This window comes from Schistocerca americana, chromosome 2, assembly GCF_021461395.2.
Source record: "Schistocerca americana isolate TAMUIC-IGC-003095 chromosome 2, iqSchAmer2.1, whole genome shotgun sequence".
Taxonomy (NCBI): Eukaryota; Metazoa; Arthropoda; class Insecta; order Orthoptera; family Acrididae; genus Schistocerca; species Schistocerca americana.
The window spans coordinates 107,007,921-107,029,136 of record NC_060120.1 but is presented as its reverse complement, the minus strand read 5'-3'; the positions used below and the strand labels follow the sequence as shown (position 1 = coordinate 107,029,136).

Here is a 21,216-nt window from a genome sequence, read left to right as displayed (position 1 = left end):
TCCTTTGAGCCATCATTTAAAGCCAGTTCTTAAAGCTTTATAAGTAGTCTTTCTCTCGATAGTTTATGTCTGTCTTCAAGAGTCTGCCAGTCCAGCTTCTTCAGCATCTCCGTAACTCTCTCCCATGACAGTTCATGCTGCCTTTCTCTGTGTATGTTCAATATCTCCTGTTAGTCCTGTTTGGTGTGGATCCCACACACTTTAGCAAGATTCTAGGTTGGGTCACATGAGTGATTTGTCAGCAATCTCCTTTGTAGACTGATTAAATTTCACCAGTATTCTACCAATAAACTTGAGTCACCACCTGCTTTAACCATGACTGAGCCTATATGAACATTGTAACAATATTATGGAAAGGATAGATGCTACTCATGATATAGAGGAGATACTGAGTCACAGAAAGGCACAACAAAAAGAATGTCACAAAAGCTTTCGGCCAACAAGGCCTTTGTCAAAAATAGACGACACACACTCACGCAAACACACGCATGACCATAGTCTCTGGCAGCTGAAGCCCTGCTACAAGTAACAGCAGCAGCAGTGTATGATGGGAGAGGCAACTGGGTGGGGGTAAGGAGGAGGCTGGAGTGGGGAGGGATAGCAGGGTAGGGGTGGGGGATGGTGATGTGCTGGTGATGTGCTGCTGGAGAGCATGCAGGGGTGAGGTGGGGAGAGGATAGGGCAGCTCGGTGCAGTCGGGAGGTTAGAAAGGCAGGGGAGAGAGATTTGGGGGGGGGGGGGGGGGGGGGGAGTAGTGGAAAAGGAGAGAAGTAAAAAGACTAGGTTTTAGGGGCTAGATGAGTGAGGGCGATGACTAACGAAGGTTGAAGCCAGGAGGGTTACGGGAATGTAGGATATTTTGCAGGGAGAGTTCCCACCTTTGCATTTCAAAAAATGCTGGTGTTGGTGGGAAGGATCCATATGGCACAGTTTGTGAAGCAGTCATTGAAATGAAGGATGTCGTGTTGGGTGGTATGCTCTGTAACAGGGTGGTCCAGTTGTTTCATGGCCACAATTTGCCTGTGGCCATTCACGCAGACAGACAGCTTGTTGGTTGTCTTGCCCACATAGAATACAACACAGTGGTTGCACCTTTGCAACACAGTGGTTGCACCTTAGCTTGTAGGTCATGTGACTGGTTTCACAGGTAGCCCTGCCTTTGATGGGACAGGTGATGTTTGTGACCAGACTGGGGTAGGTGGTGGTGGTGGTGGGAGGGGGGGAGGTGGATGTGTGGGACACGTCTTGCATATTACAGGGGTATGAGCCATGAGGTAAGGGGTTGGGAGAAGGGGTTGTGTAGGGATAGATGGGTATATCGTGTAGGTTCAGTGGATGGGAGAATATCACTGTGGGAGGGGCGGGAAGGATAATGGGCAGGACGTTTCCCATTTCAGGGCATGACGAGAGGTAGTTGAAACCCTGGCAGAGAATGTCCTGGGTGGTACTGAGTTATGAGAGGAATTCTCCTCTGTGGCCAGATGGTGAGGCTTTGGGAGGTGGCAGGTGACTGTTTTTGTACAAGGTTGGGATGATGATTATGGTCTGTAAAGGCTTCAGTGAGACCCTCAGTATATTTCGAGAGGGACCGCTCATCACTACAGATGCGACGACAACGGGTGGCTAGGCTGTATGGAAGGGACTTCTTGGTATGGAACAGGTGGCAGCTGTTGGAAGTGGAGGTACTGCTGGTGCTTAGTGGGTTTGATTAGTGATATGGACAGAGGTACAGATGTAGCCATCTTTGAGGTGGAGGTCAACATCTGGGAAGGTGGCTTGTTCAGTTGAGAAGGACCAGGTGAAGTGAATGGAGGAAAAGCTGAAGAGGTTCTGGAGGAATGTAGAGAAGTTGTACTTACCCTCAATCCAAATCGCAAAGGTGTCATCAATGAATCTGAACCAGGTTAGGGGTTAGGGTTTCAGATGTTTAGGAAAGATTCCTCTACATGGCCCATGAATAGGTTGGCATACGATGGTGCCATGCGGGTGCCCATAGCTGTACCCGGATTTGTTTGTAGGTAATGCCTTCAAAAGAGAAGTAATTGTGGGTGAGGATATTGTTGGTCATTGTGACTAGGAAGGAGGTTGTTGGTTTGGAATCCGTTGGGCGTTGGGAAAAGTAGTGTTCAATAGCAGTAAGGCCTTGGACATTAGGAATGTTAGTGTAAAGGGAGGTGGCACCAATAGTGACGAGCAACGTACCATGTGGTAAAGGGACAGGAACTGTGGAGAGTCAGTGGAGGAAATAGTTGGTATCTTTTATGTAGGAGGGTAGGTTCTGGGTAATAGGTTGAAGGTGGTGTTTTACAAGAGCAGAGATTCTCAGGGCACAGCACCTGGCCACAATAGGGCATCCTGGGTGGTTGGGTTTATGGACTTTTGGGAAGCATTTAGAATGTAGGACTGCGGGGAATGGTAGTGGTGAAGAGAGAGATCCGACTCATTGATATATCATACGATACTATGTTTTCTCATTTTATGAAGTGCACAATTTTACATTCCTAAACATTTAAAATATGTTACACATCTTTGCACCATTTTGAATTCTTATCAAAATCTGACTCAATATTTATGCAGCTTATTTCAGACAGTACTTTATTATAGATATCTGTATTATCTGCAGCGGGTCTGAGGGTACTATTAATATTATCTGCAATGTCGTTAATATACCACATAAATGGCAAGGCTGCCAACATACTTCCCTGGGGCGCTTCCAAAATAACTACTACATCTGTCTATGACTCTCCAACCAGAAACTTGGTACATCCTCCCTACCAAAAAATACTAAGTCCAGCCACAAATTTCGCTTGATATTCCATATGATCACACTTTTTATAATAAGTGTAGATGTGGGACTGAGTCAAATGCTTTTCAGATATTGAGGAATACTGCACTACTTGACTGCCTTGAGCCAAGGCTTTCAGTGTGTCACATGTGAAAGGTGCGAGTTGGGTTTCACACAATCGATGTTTTTGGAATCTATTATGGTTGGCATGGGGAGGTCATTTCATATGAGATACCTTATTATGTTTCAGCTCAGAATATGTTCTAAGATTCAACAACAAATGGATGTTACAGATATTGGATGGGAGTGACCCATGCTTTTTCTCAATTACTCAGCACAGTGTTTTGTTTGAGGGATCTACAACACATTATAGTTAAAAGGAGGTGCTAACTGAGCTGCAAATTCAGTACAGAATCTGACAGGGTTGCCATTGAGCCCTGGAGCTTTGTTCAATTTTAACGATTTCAGCTACTTCTCAATGCCACTGACATTACTAATATTTATTTCACTTACTTTTTCGGTGGTACAAGAATTATACTGGGACAATACTCCCAAGTTTTCTTTTGTAAAGGAACATTTGAAAACAGGGTTAAGCATTTCTGCTTTTGCTTTGCCACCCTCAACTTCAGTTCTTGTGTCTTCCACAAGTAAATGGATACTAACTTTGGCGCCACTAACAATCCTTTACATACAACTTCCCAAACCACTTCCATAAATTGCCTTAATACATACCTCCTCCACGTAGTTGTTCAATAATTGTTGTAACCAGACATAGTCACTTATAGAGATTCAAAATTACACATGTGGAATGTTTATTTCACTTCTAAAAAAAGAAATAACCCAAATAGAATGTGACCTGGTCTGTAATGTGAGTACTGCTGGTAGAAACATTAGCCATCCTTTCAATAATTATCTTTACATGAAACAGGTTTTCTGTGTAAGCAAGAAAATTCACCTTCGAGAAAATTTGTTTCATATTTAAATTTCTTCCTTCAATGTAAAAACAGTGCACATGCAAAACAGAATAAACATGAGAAGATGCATGTACTCAAGGAGCTGTTCTTTTTTTTTTCTTTTCTTTTTAATCTACAGATCTGAAGGTGATACAAACCCTTCCATCATTTCATATTATTTCATATTGTTGAAACTCAATTCAATTAGATTTGTTGTTGCTATCATTCACATTTCTTGGGAAGGTAAAAGTGCATCAGAATGCAGCCCTACTCAATACCTTCAGAGTGTCACTCATAGATAGGTTTTGTGAGTAATAGTACTAGTAGTAGTAGTTATTGCTGTCGTCTTCAGTAAAAAGACTGGTTTGACACTGCTCACCATGCTGGTGTATCCTGTGCAAGCCTTTTCATCTCCAAATAACTACTGCACTCTACAGCTGATTGAACATAATCACTGTTGTCAAGTTCCGGCCTCCCTCTACAGTCTTTACTCCTCACATTTGCCTCCATTACCATACTGATGATTTCTTGATGCCTCACGATGCGTCCCATCAATCAAACCATTCTACCATAAACTTCATTTCTTCCATTCCATTCATTTAGTACTCTTCATTAGTCATTCGATCTAACCATATAATCTTCAGCATCGTGCTGTAGCTCTACATTTCTTAAGCTTCTATCCTTTACTTTTCTGTATTGTTTATCATCCATATTTCACTTGTTGTACACTCCAGACAAGTAGTTTCAGAAGGACTACCTAACACTCAAATTTTATAACTCTCTTTTGGAAGGAATTTTCCTGCCATTGCATTTGCATTTTATATCCTCTTTACTTTAGACATTGTTAAGTTATTTCACTGCAGAAGTACCTAACCTCATAGACTATTTTTAATGTCTCATGGGATAATCTAACTCCCTCAACATTACCTAGTGTGTCAGTCTACATTCCATTACTCTTGTTTTACTTTTTTCATCTTGTAACATCTTTTGAAGACATTCTCCAACCTGTTCAACTGATCTTCTGTGCCCTTTGCCGTCTCCAACAGCATCTTTTTTAAACTGTGTAAAATGTGTATACTGTTGTAATAAGATCCACCTGAGCTGCTTTCTTTTACAATTTATTTGTCACCACCAGTTTATGGGTCATTCGTGTGCCCTCAGACACACACACACACACACACACACACACACACACACACACACACACACACACAATTTACATTTGTACTTTTGCTTTGGCATATTTGTGCATGACTGTTACAATATCTTAGTTTTTCTTTCCTGTTAGCTCAAGAAACAGTCTTAATAGAGCCAGGGATGAGCTACAACCCTGTCTCACTCTAATCTCAATTACTGCTTCCCTTTCATGTCCATTTACTCTTATAAGTTCTGTCTGGTGTCTGTACAAGCTGCATATAACATTTTGCTCCCTGTATTTTATCGCTGCTGCTTTCAAATTGTCAAAGAGTTTATTTCAGTCAGGATTGTCAAAAGCCTTCTCTAAACCTGCTGATGCTATAAATACATGCTTGCCTTTCCTCACTGTACATTCTAAGACAAGTCAACAAAAGTAGCTTAGAAGCATATATCCTCGGTGTAGTGAAGCACTTAGTAAAGACAAGTCTTCTGTATTCTGATACAATAACTCTGTACTTTGCAGTCATATACAACCTCTTGCTAGATGAAAAATTCATACCAAGAGACTGAAATTTTGCACAGGGCACACTAATACTCAAGAAAGAAAGCAGGAGTAATCAGCTGAATTACAAGCCCATATCACTAATGTTTATTTGCAGTAGGAGTTTGGAACATATACTGTGTTTGAACATTATGAATTATGTCAAAGGTCTATTGATACACAGTCAGCATGGACTCAGAAAATATCATTCTTGTGAAATACAACTAGCTCTTTATTCACACTAAGTAATGAGTGCTATTGACTGGGGATCTCAAATTGATTCCGCATTTCTAGGTTTCAACAAGTGGTGACAAAAGCCTTAATAATTTTGTATTTCCAGAAGACTTTTGATACTATTTCTTGTAAGAGACTTCTAATCACATTTTGTGCCTATTGAATATCACTTCAGCCGTGCTGCCGGATCTGAGATTTCCTCTCACAAAGATCACAGCACATAGTAATCAATAGAAAATTGATGAGTAAGACAGAAATGACATCCGAGATTCCTCACGGAAGCATTATAGGCCCTCTGCTGTTCCTAATCTACATAAACGATTTAGGAGATAATCTGAAAGCTCTCTTTGTTTGCAGGTGATGCTGTCATTTGACTTACTTCTTGATTTAATTCCTTTTACTCTGATATGGAGCATAGGGCACATATTAGAGCTCTCCAGCTGACCCTGTTTGTTGCCATCTTCTTGATGTTACTCCAGGATTGGCCAACGGCTGCCACCTCAGCTACAACAGTCCTGCACCAAGTTGACCTCGGCCTGCCTGTCCTCCTTGCTCCTTGTGGGTTCCATTCTAAGGCCTGCTTTGGAATATGTTGGGGGCCTCTTCTCGGGGTGTGTCTAATCCATCTTCATTTCCCTTCTTTTACATTTATCTCGGCTTCCCATGGTTGGGTGTGTTGTCATAGTTCTTGGTTTGAGATAACATTTGGCCAGCATAATCCCAGAATCATCCTCAAATATTTATTGATGAAATGAAAGTTTGTACTCTTGTTTTAATTTGTGCTGTCACCTTCCACGTCTCACACCTGTAAAAGAGAACACATTTTACATTTGAGTCAAAGATTTTAAGCTTTACCTTGAACATCATTTCACAAGACGTCCAAACTGGTCACAGCTGGGCAAAGGCCCCTTTTGCCTTTTTGATCCTACTTTCAACGTCTTCTATCACCCCTCCATTTTTGGAAACAATACTTCCCAGATAAAAAACGCTCTTCACCCCCTCTTCTTTCACAGCTAGTGCATTCTTGCTTTTACTGTTCATCCTAAGCTCTTTAGTATTAGCCGTGTTTATTTTTACTCCAACTCTCTGAGCTTCTGTTTCCAATTCCTTAAGCTTCTCACTCATATCCTTGAAAGTGTGGGACAGAAGGCAGATGTTGTCCTCCAGGCTATCATATATAGTTCACTGTATACCTCTCCTTTTCTCCCTGGTTACCTTCTTCATGATGCCATCTAATGTCAGCAAAAACAGCAGTGATGAAAGCAAACAACCCTGCCTTACTCCAAAATTTAAGGTGAATGGTTCTGAGAGATTCCCATCATGTTTCACCTGACAAATATATTCTCTGTACATCATCTTCACGATACTGATTATCTTTGGAGGTGCTCCATAACTCTGTATTGTTTTCCAGATGGCTTCACACTGCACCCTGTCAAAGGCTTTTTCAAAGTCAACAAAAGCCAGATACAAAGGAGAGCAGTGTTCCATGGATTGCTCAATAGTGATCCTCAAGGCGTTGATTTGGTCTGTGCATGATCTGCTTTATCTGAAACCAGCCTGTTCTTTCCTGAGCTTACTACCTGTGGGCACTCTGAGACAGTTTAAAACAATCTATAAAATACTTTACTGGGTATTGACGAAAGTGTGTTGCACTTTGTCAGGTCTCCTTTCTTGGGCAACATGATAAGGATTCCCTTCCTCCAATCTTCCGAGATGGTTTCTGTGTTCCAGATTTCTTGGAACAGGGGCAGTAACATATCTGCTGTAACTCCATAGTTTACCTTGAGCATTTCTGCCACCACATTGTCTACACCAGGTGCCTTGTTATTCTTGCAGCTTTTAAGAGCATTGATAATTTCACTCTTGCTGGGAGGATGAGTACTGATTTACAGTGCAGGCGTTTCCTATTGGTCTAGTCCCTCCTGCTCTTGTTCTTCTTGATGGATTAGGGTCATGTTGAATACCTCAACTGAAATATTCTGTGATGTGTTGGTAAATGTGCCAACACCTTGTAGATAGAGGCGGCCGAAATGCACGCTATCTAACGCAGACGGGCGTGAATTCTGGAACAGGATAAGTAGTGAATTCTCATAAGAAAAGTATGCAGCTCCTCGAATACTTATCTTTTATTCTTTGATGCGAATACAGCATTCTTGATGAGACATTTCATATGATAACTATCAAACTATGTAAGGCTAATGGCGCCTTGCTAGGTCGTAGCCCTGGACTTAGCTGAAGGCTATTCTAACAGTCTCTTGGCAAATGAGAGAAAGGCTTCGTCAGTGTAGTCGCTAGCAAAGTCGTCATGCAACCGGGCCGAGTGCTATTCCGTATCTCGAGACCTGCCTTGTGGTGGCGCTCGGTCTGCGATCACACAGTGGCGACACGCGGGTCCAACATGTACTAAATGGACCGCGGCCGATTTAAGCTACCACCTAGCAAGTGTGGTGTCTGGCGGTGACACCACATTCTGTGCATCGGTTTAGCTGCTCCTCACTGCTGGTCAACAGTTCACCCTCTTTTGACTTCACTGGCTTACTTTCGCTAAAGCTTTTCTGGGACAGCTGTTTGGTGATATTATATAGCTCTTTCAAATTGCCCCTTTCTGCTGCCTCTTGAGCAATTTCTGCAAGCTGTTCTACCCAATTTCTTCTATCAGATCTAGCACTTCTCTTCACTCGCCAATGAACTTCATTGTACCTTGCCCTAAGGTGCTGTTTTTCTTCATTGTCCCTACACTGGTTGATCAAGGCCTGTATTTCTCTTCTTTCTTCAATCTTCTGCCACGTATGATCAGATATCCATAGCTTCTTTCTGGTGTCCTGGAATCCTAATACCTTCTCACTGGAATTTAGGAAATTTTTCTTGATTTTATTCCATTTCCTCTCCACTTGTGTACTTGCCTCTTCCTCACTTTGATCCTCCAAACTGACTGTAACATTTTTTCAACTCTAGCACAAACTCTTTTCTAATGTCCTTGTTTTGAAGTTTTCTAATATTGAATCTTTTCTGCATGCAGTTTGCATCTTGATTACCAGCAGCAGCAATCTTTAACCATACTTCATCTATTACAAGATGGTGGTCACTTCCGCAGTCAGCACCTCTTCTGTTTCGGACATCAAGAAGGGAATGCCTCCACATCTGGCTAATTACAAAATGATTGATCAGATTTTGTGTGTTGCCATCTGGTGAGAGCCATGTTATTTTGTGGCAGAGTTTGTGTGAGAACACTGATCCTCCAATAACCAGCCTGTTGTTAAGGCACATATCAATAAAATGCTCGCTGTTGTCATTTTGGACTCCAGTACTGTGTTTTCCCATAACTTTCTCTAGCCCTTCATTTTCACAACCAATCTTGGCATTGAGGCCTCCCATCATGATTTTTACATCTTTGTGTTTGATCCTGGCTAGAACCTCTCCCAATTGTCCATAGAAATTGTCCTATTCTTGGGTGTCTGCTTGTTCTGTGGGTGCATAACACTGCATAAGATATATACTACTGGCCATTGAAATTGCTACACCACGAAGATGACATGCTAAAGTCATGAAATTTAACCAACAGGAAGAAGATGCTGTGATATGCAAAGGATTAGCTTTTCAGAGCATCCACACAAGGTTGGCGCCAGTGACAACACCTACAACGTGCTGACACGAGGAAAGTTTCCAACCAATTACTCATACACAAACAGCAATTGACTGGCGTTGCCTGGTGAAACTTTGTTGTGATGCCTCATGTAAGGAGGAGAAATGGGTACCATCACATTTCCGACTTTGATAAAGATCGGATTGTAGCCTATCGCGATTGTGATTTATCGCATCGCGACAGTGCTGCTTGCATTGGTCGAGATCCAATGACTGATAGTACAATATGAAATCGGTGGGTTCAGGAGGGTAATACGGAATGCCGTGCTGGATCGCAGCAGCCTCATATCACTAGCAGTCGAGATGACAGGCATCTTATCCGCATGGTTGTAACGGATCGTGCAGCCATGTCTCGATCCCTGAGTCAATAGATGGGGACGTTTGCAAGACAACAACCATCTGCATGAACAGTTCAACAACTTTGCAGCAGCATGGACTATCAGCTCGGAGACCATGGCTATGGTTACCCTTGACGCTGCATCACAGACAGGAGTGCCTGCGATGGTGTACTCAATGACGAACTTGGGTGCACGAATGGCAAAACATCATTTTTTTGGATGAATCCAGGTTCTATTTACAGCATCATGATGATCGCATCCGTGTTTAGAGACATCACAGTGAATGCACATTGGAAGCGTGTATTCATCATCGCCATACTGGTGTATCACCCAGCATGATGGTGTGGGGTGCCATTGGTTACACGTCTCCGTCACCTCTTGTTCACATTAACGGCACTTTGAACAGTGGATGTTACATTTCAGATGTGTTACGATTCGTGGCTCTACCCTTCATGCGATCCCTGCAAAACCCTACATTTCAGCAGGATAATGCCCGACCACATGTTGCAGGTCCTGTACGAGCATTTCTGGATACAGAAAATGTTCGACTGCTGCTTTGGCCAGCACATTCTCCAGATCTCTCACCAATTGAAAATATCTGGTCAATGGTGGCTGAGCAACTGGCTCACCACAATACACCAGTCACTACTCTTGATGAACTGTGGTATTGTGTTAAAGCTATGTGCAGCTGTACCTATACACGCCATCCAAGCTCTGTTTGACTCAATGCCCAGGCGCATCAAGGCCGTTATTACGGCCAGAGGTGGTGGTTCTGGGTACTGATTTCTTAGGATATATGCACCCAAATTGTGTGAAAATGTAATCACATGTCAGTTTTAGTATAATATATTTGTCCAATGTCAATGAATATCAAGAGCTCAGATGGAAACCCAGTTCTAAGCAAAGAGGGGAAAGCAGAAAGGTGGAAGGAGTATATAGAGGGTCTATACAAGGGCGATGTACTTGAGGACTATATTATGGAAATGGAAGAGGATGTAGATGAAGATGAAATGGGGGATACGATACTGCGTGAAGAGTTTGACAGAGCCCTGAAAGATCTGAGTCGAAACAAGGCCCCGGGAGTAGACAACATTCCAGTAGAACTACTGACGGTCTTGGGAGAGCCAGTCCTGACAAAACTCTACCATCTGGTGAGCAAGATGTACAATACAGGCGAAATACCCTCAGACTTCAAGAAGAATATAATAATTCCAATCCCAAAGAAAGCAGGTGTTGACAGATGCGAAAATTACCGATCTGTCAGTTTAATAAGTCACAGCTGCAAAAAACTAACACGAATTATTTACAGACGAATGGAAAAACTGGTAGAAGTTTGGATTCCATAGAAATATTGGAACACGTGAGGCAATACTGACCTTACGACTTATCTTAGAAGAAAGATTAAGGAAAGGCAAACCTAAGTTTCTAGCATTTGTAGACTTAGAGAAAGCTTTTGACAATGTTGACTGGAATATTCTCTTTCAAACTCTAAAGGTGGCAGTGGTAAAATAAAGGGAGCGAAAGGCTATTTACAATTTGTACAGAAACCAGATGGCAGTTATAAGAGTCGAAGGACATGAAAGAGAAGCAGCGGATGGGAAGGGAGTGAGACAGGGTTGTAGCCTCTCCCCAATGTTATTCAATCTGTATATTGAGCAAGCAGTAAAGGAAACAAAAGAAAAATTCGGAGTAGGTATTAAAATCCATGGAGAAGAAATAAAAACTTTGAGGTTCGCCGATGACAGCAAAGGACTTGGAAGAGCAGTTGAACTGAATGGACAGTGTCTTGAAAGGAGGATATAAGATGAACTTCAACAAAAGCAAAACGAGGATAACAGAATTTAGTCGAATTAAGTCAGGTGATGCTGAGGGAATTAGATTAGGAAATGAGACACTTAAAGTAGTAAAGCAGTTTTGCTATTTGGGGAGCAAAATAACTGATGATGGTCGAAGTAGAGAGGATATAAAATGTAGACTGGCAATGGCAAGGAAAGCGTTTCTGAAGAAGAGAAATTTGTTAACATCGAGTATAGATTTAAGTGTCAGGAAGTCGTTTCTGAAAGTATTTGTATGGAGTGTAGCCATGTATGGAAGTGAAACATGGACAATAAATAGTTTGGACAAGAATAGAATAGAGGCTTTCGAAATGTGGTGCTACAGAAGAATGTGAAGATTAGGTGGGTAGATCACGTAACTAATGAGGAGGTATTGAATAGGTTTGGGGAGAAGAGAAGTTTGTGGCACAACTTGACTAGAAGAAGATATCAGTTGGTAGGACATGTCCTGAGGCATGAAGGGATCACAAATTTAGCATTGGAGGGCAGTGTGGAGGGTAAAAATTGTAGAGGGAGACCAAGAGATGAATACACTAAGCAGATTCAGAAGGATGTAGGTTGCAGTAGGTACTGGGAGATGAAGGAGCTTGCACAGGATAGATTAGCATGGAGAGCTGCATCAAACCAGTCTCGGGACTGAAGACCACAACAACAACAACAACAACAACAACATATTTGTTCAATGAATACCCGTTTTATCATCTGCATTTCTTCTTGGTGTAGCAATTTTAATGGCCAGTAGTGTATATTTCTTACTCAGGTCTTGAATTGTGCTGTAATGATCCAATCTGAGATTGGCATTAGCTTCTCTTTGCTTCTCTTGTCAGTAGTATACCCACTCCATTTTCATGTCTTCTCTTTCCTCTTTCCCAGAACACAGAAGTGTCTTTCCATCTCTTAGCCTGAATTTCCCAAAACCATTCCATCATGTTTCGCTTAGTCCAAGTATCGCCAGTAAAATCGTTCTTACATTCCAAAACCCCACTCTTGCTCTTGTTTTCAAGTGAAAGGTTGTCAACGAGGTGTCTGTCCATTTTGCTCTCTTATGTGTTTCAGTAACGGTATAAAATTTTTACGAGGCAGGATTGTTAGCTCCATGCCCAACCCCCAGCCTGGAGGACCAGGATTCGTATTAGGTTTATTCCACTAGGGAAGCTGGCTTCACTACACCACTAGAGCCCTCCCTGCCCTATGTTGTTGGACACACTTTGTCTGGCTCCTCAGTCGAGACCAATCTGGCTTTGATGAACCTGCCAGTAGCTACACTACCGTCAGCACAGCTCTCGACTCCACGGAAGCACACAAGCCCTCCCGCCTGGCACTGATGGTGCCTACTACATGGCAGTGTCCCCTGGGAGGGGATGCTGTCATTTACCATCTAGTAAAGTCATCAGAAGATCAAAACCAATTACAAAATGACTTAGATATGATACTTGAATGGTGTGATGAATGGTGTGAAAAGTGGAAATTATCTCCCAATAAGGAAAAGTGTGAGTTCATCCACATGAGTACAACATGAAATCGGTTGTTGTTGTTGTTGTTATTGTGGTCTTCAGTCCTGAAACTGGTTTGATGCAGCTCTCCATGCTACTCTATCCTGTGCAAGCTTCTTCATCTCCCAGTACCTACTGCAACCTACATCCTTCTGAATTTGCTTAGTGTATTCACCTCTTGGTCTCCCTCTACGAATTTTACCCTCCACACTGCCCTCCAATGCTTAATTTGTGATCCCTCGATGCCTCAGAACATGTCCTACCAACCGATCCATTCTTCTAGTCAAGTTGTGCCACAAACTTCTCTTCTCCCCAATCCTATTCAATACTTCCTCATTAGTTATGTGATCTACCCATCTAATCTTCAGCATTCTTCTGTAGCACCACATTTCAAAAGCTTCTATTCTCTTCTTGTCCAAACAATTTATAGTCCATGTGTCACTTCCATATATGGCTACACTCCATACAAATACTTTCAGAAACGACTTCCTGACACTTAAATCTATGCTCGATTTCTTCTTCAGAAATGCTTTCCTTGCCATTGCCAGTCTACATTTGATATCTTCTCTACTTCGACCATCGTCAGTTATTTTGCTCCCCAAATAGCAAAACTGCTTTACTACTTTAAGTGTCTCATTTCTTAATCTAATTCCCTCATCATCACCCGACTTAATTCGACTACATTCCATTATCCTCATTTTGCTTTTGTTGATGTTCATCTTATACCCTCCTTTCAAGACACTATCCTTTCCATTCAACTGCTCTTCCAAGTCCTTTGCTGTCTCTGACAGTTGAATTTTGATTACACAATTAATCATTCAAATTTAAAGACTGCCAGTTTCACTAAATAGCCAGGAATTATAATTACGAACAACTTAAATTGGAACAGTCTTAGAAGGTGCAAGAGGTCTACTAAAGAGACTGCCTACACTACGCTTGTTCATCCTCTGCTAGAGTACTGCAATGCTATATGAGATACTTACCAGATAGAATTTATGAAGGACATTGAAAAAGTTCAGAGAAGTGCAGCTCAGCTTGTATTATCGCAAAAGAGGGTAAGGAGTGTCACATATACGATGAGCAAGATGGTGTGTTAATTATTGAAACAAAGACGTTTTTTGTTGGAGCCAGATACGAGGGCAGTTCAATAAGTAATGCAACACATTTTTTTCTGAAACAGGAGTTGTTTTAATCAGCATTGAAATACACCAGGTTATTCCCCAATCTTTTAGCTACACAACACTATTTTTCAACGTAATCTCCACTCAATGCTACGGCCTTACGCCACCTTGAAATGAGGGCCTGTATGCCTGCACGGTACCATTCCACTGGTCGATGTCGGAGCCAACGTCGTACTGCAACAATAACTTCTTCATCATCCGCGTAGTGCCTCCCACGGATTGCGTCCTTAATTGGGCCAAACATATGGAAATCCGACGGTGCGAGATCGGGGCTGTAGGGTGCATGAGGAAGAACAGTCCACTGAAGTTTTGTGAGCTCCTCTCGGATGTGAAGACTTGTGTGAGGTCTTGCGTTGTCATGAAGAAGGAGAAGTTCGTTCAGATTTTTGTGCCTACGAACACGCTGAAGTCGTTTCTTCAATTTCTGAAGAGTAGCACAATATACTTCAGAGTTGATCGTTTGACCATGGGGAAGGACATCGAACAGAATAACCCCTTCAGTGTCCCAGTAGACTGTAACCATGACTTTACCGGCTGAGGGTATGGCTTTAAACTTTTTCTTGGTAGGGGAGTGGGTGTGGCGCCACTCCATTGATTGCCGTTTTGTTTCAGGTTCGAAGTGATGAACCCATGTTTCATCGTCTGTAACAATCTTTGACAAGAAATTGTCACCCTCAGCCACATGACGAGCAAGCAATTCCGCACAGATGGTTCTCCTTTGCTCTTTATGGTGTTCGGTTAGACAACGAGGGACCCAGCGGGAACAAACCTTTTAATATCCCAACTGGTGAACAATTGTGACAGCACTACCAACAGAGATGTCAAGTTGAGCACTGAGTTGTTTGGTGGTGATCCGTCGATCATCTCGAACGAGTGTGTTCGCACGCTCCGCCATTGCAGGAGTCACAGCTGTGCACGGCCGGCCCGCACGCGGGAGATCAGACAGTCTTGCTTGACCTTGCGGCGATGATGACACACGCTTTGCCCAACGACTCACCGTGCTTTTGTCCACTGCCAGATCACCGTAGACATTCTGCAAGCGCCTATGAATATCTGAGATGCCCTGGTTTTCCGCCAAAAGAAACTCGATCACTGCCCGTTGTTTGCAACGCACATCCGTTACAGACGCCATTTTAACAGCTCCGTACAGCGCTGCCACCTGTCGGAAGTCAATGAAACTATACGAGACGAAGCGGGAATGTTTGAAAATATTCCACAAGAAATTTCCGGTTTTTTCAACCAAAATTGGCCGAGAAAAAAAATGTGTTGCATTACTTACTGAACTGCCCTCGTATTTTCACAAAATTTCAATCACCAACTTTCTTATCTGAGTGTGAAAATATTTTATTGTCACCAACCTACATTCACAGAAATGATCATCACAATAAAATAAGAGAATTTAGAGGTCATACAGAAAGATTTAAGTGTTCATTTTTCCCATGCACTGTTAGTGTGTGGAACGGCAGAGAAATAGTCTGAAGGTGGTTTGAAGAACCCTCTGCCAGGCACTTAAGTGTGAATTGCAGAGCAGTCCTATAGATGTAGATATGATTGCAGTATTGTCTCACGTGTTTCTTTATTTCTCCAAAACCCAAAACGATCCTTCCCCACATTGGCATATACCAGAGTTTGCAAACCTTTGTAAATAATTTGTTGTAGCATTGTGCAATCATGATTTATTAAACTAATGATTTGGTATCTTCACACCTTTCAGCACCAGCACTCTTTGGTTTTGCAATTAATACATTCCTCTTGAAATCTGAGAGTACTGTGCCTGTCAAATTTATGTCTTTAATACCAAGTGCAACAGTGTTGTCATGTTTGGTTCCACCAAGAATCTCAATAATTATGAGGGAGTGATGTCTTTTGACTTATGTCTTTCAGTGCTCTGTCAAATTCTTCTCACACTATCACATTTCCAATCTGACCTTCATTCAATTCCTCTTTTCTTTATATAATATTGTCATTAAGTTTGTTTCCTTGTAAACCCCTTCAGTCTATATTTCTTCCACCTTTTGGCCTTCTCCTCTTTGTTTAGTACTGGCTTGCCATTTGAGTTTGACATTAATACAGCTGTTTCTCTTATCTCTAAAAGTTTCTATGATTTTCCTGTACATGCGCATCTTTAATAAGTCATAAATTAAGAATTACATACTTTGAATAATTTTCATACATGTTTTATTTCAGACTAAATGAGTCTTACGATAATCTAAATGGTGCGAATGTATCAGAAGGACTGCAGTGTCTAACAAGTTATAAATGTCAGGAAGTAGAAATTTATGAAGATAACCTCAACGAAATACTGAATGTAGTCACAGAAGGGGGGAAAAATGGTTCCTTCATGGGTTTCAATGTGAAGGTATGTACTGATGAGCCTGTGATGCTACTTTCTAAATTATTTTAAGATAGGAAAACAGATTGTGGATTGGTGTAGTTCTTTCAAGTTGATCAATGATTTCATTAAATCTTTGGAAGACTGTTCTAATGAAAGTTTACATATTAATCTCATTTTAATTTTTACTGGCTTTTGTGAAAACTTTAGAATTCGTGAATGACTTAGCAGTTATTTGTTTTCAGTCCAAAGACTGGTTTGATGCAAATCTTCATGCTACTCTATCTTGCTCAAGCCTCTTCATCTTGGAGTAACTACTGCAACCGACATCTCTCTGAATCTGCTTACTGTATTCATTTCTTGGTCTCCCTATATGATTTTTACCCATCATGCTTACCTCAAGTACTAAACTGGTGATCCCTTGATGCTTCAGAATGAGTCTACCACAAGGTTCTCTTCTCCCCAATCCTGTTCAGTACCTCCTATTACTTATGTCATCCACCCATCTGATCTTCAGCATTCTTCTGTAGCCCCACATTTTGAAAGCTATTCTCTTCTTGTAACAAATATATTTGTGTTTAAAGTATAATATACTTTAAATACTTATACTATAAAATATACCATATATACTATAAAATATACTTGTACTTGAAGTATAAATTTACTCGGCAAAAAATTGCATCACAAACTGTCTTTAAATTATAATTGTGTTTTGCTTTAAATACGAATAACAAATATACTTGTATTTAAAGCAAAACCCAACCATCATTTAAAGACAAAATTTGTGACACAATTTTTTGCTGAGTAAATTTACACAAAAACACACGTGTTGAATGCTCCATCATTCAAGTCGATACACAAGAGTGTCCCAGGTAAAATGGTCAGTTTTCAGCGATATGACAGGAATGATCATTCAAAGTAGAAGAAGTCTAGTAAACATGGGCTCTAAAGTATATATCTTAAGAGCTATAAGCAATAGTTCATCTTTGCTTCTATGAAATACACTTCTCCTATTAAACAAGTACTCATAGCTCTTAAGATATGCACTTCAGAGTCCATGTTTACAGGACAATTTTTCCTATTTCCTCTGAAATTTTGGAAAGTAAAGAGCTTGCAGTAGAAGACATTCGTTTCACAGTATCAGAGATGAAGAAGTGCTTATAGGTCTTAAGTATGCATTATAGAGCCCGTGTTTAATAGACTTTTTTGCTTCGAATGACCACTCCTCCTGGGACACCCCGTAGAACTGAAACATACAAACACACCAATCTATGCGAAGGAAACACTTAACACCTGAAGGTACAAATTTTGAGGCATGGGAGTCCATGTGTGGGTGAAATCTTGTACACACTTCTCTTCACTGATGATCAGGTCACTGTAGGAGGAGACCAGGATGATGCTGAGTACATGCTTCAGAAGTTAAAAGAGGAGTATGAAAGATGGGACTTCACAATTAAATTAACAAAAACTGAATATTTAAAGGTTGGTGACAATGCCACTGAGGATCTCAAAGTTGGAGCCCATAAGATCAGGGGATGTAAGTCTTTTAAGCACCAGGCTGTTATGTCATCAAACAGAAAAAATGAAGATGACATAAATAATGAAATAGGGGAAGGCTGTAGGACCATACGACAACTGAATTTGAATTTAATAATAACAAAATAGCCAAAAGGACCAAGCAGGTGATATATCATTCAGTTGTTGAAAACAAAGCTGGACCATGAACCAAATACCAACATTAGACAAGCTATGCTGTCAAAATAATTACAGACACCATAGAGGTGAAACTTCTAAAGAGGTATGGACATCTAGAAAGGATGGACAATAGCTGATGGCCGAAGAAAGGTGGTAATTGACCCCAGCAGAAAGCGTGGATGACCTAAGAGGAGCTGGAATTGAGAGGTTCAGGACGCAATGGGTGCCAGAGCACTACAAGGAGGGGAGTGGCATGATCGAAGGAATTGGAATACGGGAAGCTCAATGTGGCACCAGCCATAGAATACATTTTCTTCTAAGATTAATATGAATGTTAAAAAACTATGTATAATGAAACTTCCTAGCAGGTTAATATCATATGTCTGATTCTTTGCAACATAAATAACTTCCTGGAAAAACTTGGAACACTGTCCTTGTAAACTTCTCAAGCTCCTACTTTTAATTGTAAATCTACAGAAGCACTAATGTTCATTTCAATTGCGAACAATGCAGGGGAACCTTACTTAACGAGCACCTCCCATAATGTGCAAAACAAATTGTAAAAACATGACTCGCTTAATGAGTGGTGTTTCGCATAAAAAGTGATGACGATTTAGCGTGATGTCACCAGTCATTCACGCACAGCAGAGGAAATGTTCAACAATATGAACACCTTTCATTGTCGGCAGTGGCGTATGAACAATGTCTTTAGTACATACCGCAGTAAGGGTTTAGTGCACTTTCTGCTACCATCTTAGTGCAGCTTGTGATCGTACATTTTTCTAAGCTTGTGTTCACACAGTGTTTTTTCATATGCAAATTTTAATAGCCTTTGTAGAAGTGTATCCGAAGATAAAGCCGTAAGACGATGTCCATACGAGAAAGAAAATGACCTTAGAAATGAAACATAAAATCAATGAAAAATGTGAACATGGTGTGTAGTACGCAGATACAATTGGCCTACATCAACTATTTGCACTATCCTCAAGAACAAGGACAAGATTAAGGAGATAGATGCTTCAAAGGGAGTAACAAAAGTATCTGAATGAAGGTTTCATGTTCTGGATGATGTTGAAAGGTTGCTCCTTATATATATAAATGAAAAGCAATTGCAAAGCGACACTATTAGTGAGAACATCATTTGTAAGAAGGTGAGAATGATTTTTGCCAACCTTGTTTAGAAGATGCCAAGATCATCAGTGGCCGAAGAAGCACTGAAGGGAAGCCATGGGTGGTTAGAGAAGTTTCAGAGAAGAACCGGTATCCACAGCATTGAGGTATGGCACAGCAACCAGCCCCAACCCAAAGATGGCAGAGAACTTCATTAGCAACTTCAAAATGCTTGTAGATATTGAGGGTTATCTGCCACAACTGGTTTTTAATTGTGACTAGACAGGTCTGTTCTGGAAAATGATGCTGAAGCATAACTTTATAACAGCAAAGGATAATGCATTAGCCAGGCACAAGCCAATGAAAGACCACACTGCTGTTCTGTGCCAATGCAGGTGGCGATTTGAAAATTAAACCACTGCTTGTTTACCATTCAGAAACTCCATGAGGTTTCAAGAAGTGTAAAGTCGAGAAGAGAAGGTTAAATGTGATGTGTAGGTCCAACAACAAGGCTTGGATGGCGTGTGATCTTTTTTGTGATTGGATAAATGAAGTGTTTGGTCCTTCGGTGAAAAAACAGTTGCTAGAGATAACTGCCACTTCATATTGGCTTGTTATGGGCATTGCTTCTGCCCATTCTCCATGCCTACAAGACCACCACCTTGAAGAATTTCAATTCCTCAAGATCCAGTTTCTGCCTCCCAATACCACTCTGTTACTCCAGCCAACGGACCAGCAGATTATTTCTAACTTTAAAAAGCTCTACACTAAAGCACTCTTTGGGCACTATTCTGAGTTGACTGAAGCTACCAATCTCTCTCTTTGGAAATGTCACTTCAATATTGATGCCTGTGTCAAGATGACCAAAAAGGTGTGTGAAGGTCTTATCAAGAGAACTCTCTCTTTTGCTTGGAAGACGCTCTGTCCGGAATGCATTGTCGAATGGGACTCAGAGGCATTGGAGTCAGTATCTGTGGAGCTTTTAGTCAACGAGATTGTGTCTTTGGCCAAGAGCATGGGACTAGTGGTGGATAATAGTGACACTGATGAGCTTATGGAACATCACAGCCAAGAAATGCCCATCAAGGAGCTTATGGAGTTGCAGTGTGGTTCACAGCAGGAAGTTATCGAGAGAAGTTCTTCAGGGGAGGAGGAGAAGGTGGTAATAGCAAAGCAGCAATCTTCTGGCACAGTAAGAGAAATGCTGAATGTATGGGAATTGGTTGCATCACACATTGAAAATCACCACCCCTTTAAAGCAATGGCAACATACACTATACATTTATTTGACAGTAATGCTGTGTCACATTTTTGCCAAAAACAAATGACTATAGATAGCTTCCTAGTAAAAAAGAATTAGTTATGTATTGTGAGTAATACGGTACATAATACTGTGCATGCAATTTTCTGAATTAGTTACGTATTGTGAATAATACAGTACATAATACTGTATGTGCAACTTTCTTTGAAGAAATGGAATGTATAAGATAAAACTTTTAGTACTTTTTCTAAATGCAACGCTTTATCATATTGTACATTAATTTATACAGAATAAATTGTTTCGCTTAATGAGTATTTCACACTACAAGTAAGATTCTGGAATGAATTATGCTCGCTGTGTGAAGTTCCACCATACCTATCCTTCCTGTACATGTTGCTCACTGTTTATTTGAGCATATTTATGTCAGAAACTAACCTTTTCTGCAAAGCTATATTTCTGATTTTAGTCAGAAGTTACTACTTCTTGAAAAACTTCTTTTGTGAAATCCCAATCATCAGTTTCCAGTTGTTTATCATATAATTCTCATAATTGTCTTACAACACAGGTAAAATATCCAGTACCCTTCCATTACTTCACGAAGGTGGTCACAATAATACTGGCCTTAAAAATGTTTTTGGCATTTCATAACAATGAAATCCAAACAGCAAAGCTATCATCA

The 21,216-nt window shown here is 40.9% G+C and overlaps 1 protein-coding gene across 1 annotated transcript in view; it reads left to right on the top strand.

Annotated features, from left to right (window-relative positions):
- The window catches only part of LOC124593814 (calpain-11-like), an 83,709-nt gene that overhangs the window by 48,876 nt on the left and 13,617 nt on the right, over nt 1-21,216 (top strand). The window contains exon 6 of the mRNA XM_047132162.1: nt 16,327-16,498. Coding sequence (XP_046988118.1) covers nt 16,327-16,498 — 172 coding nt within the window. The remainder of the gene's footprint in view (nt 1-16,326; nt 16,499-21,216) is intronic.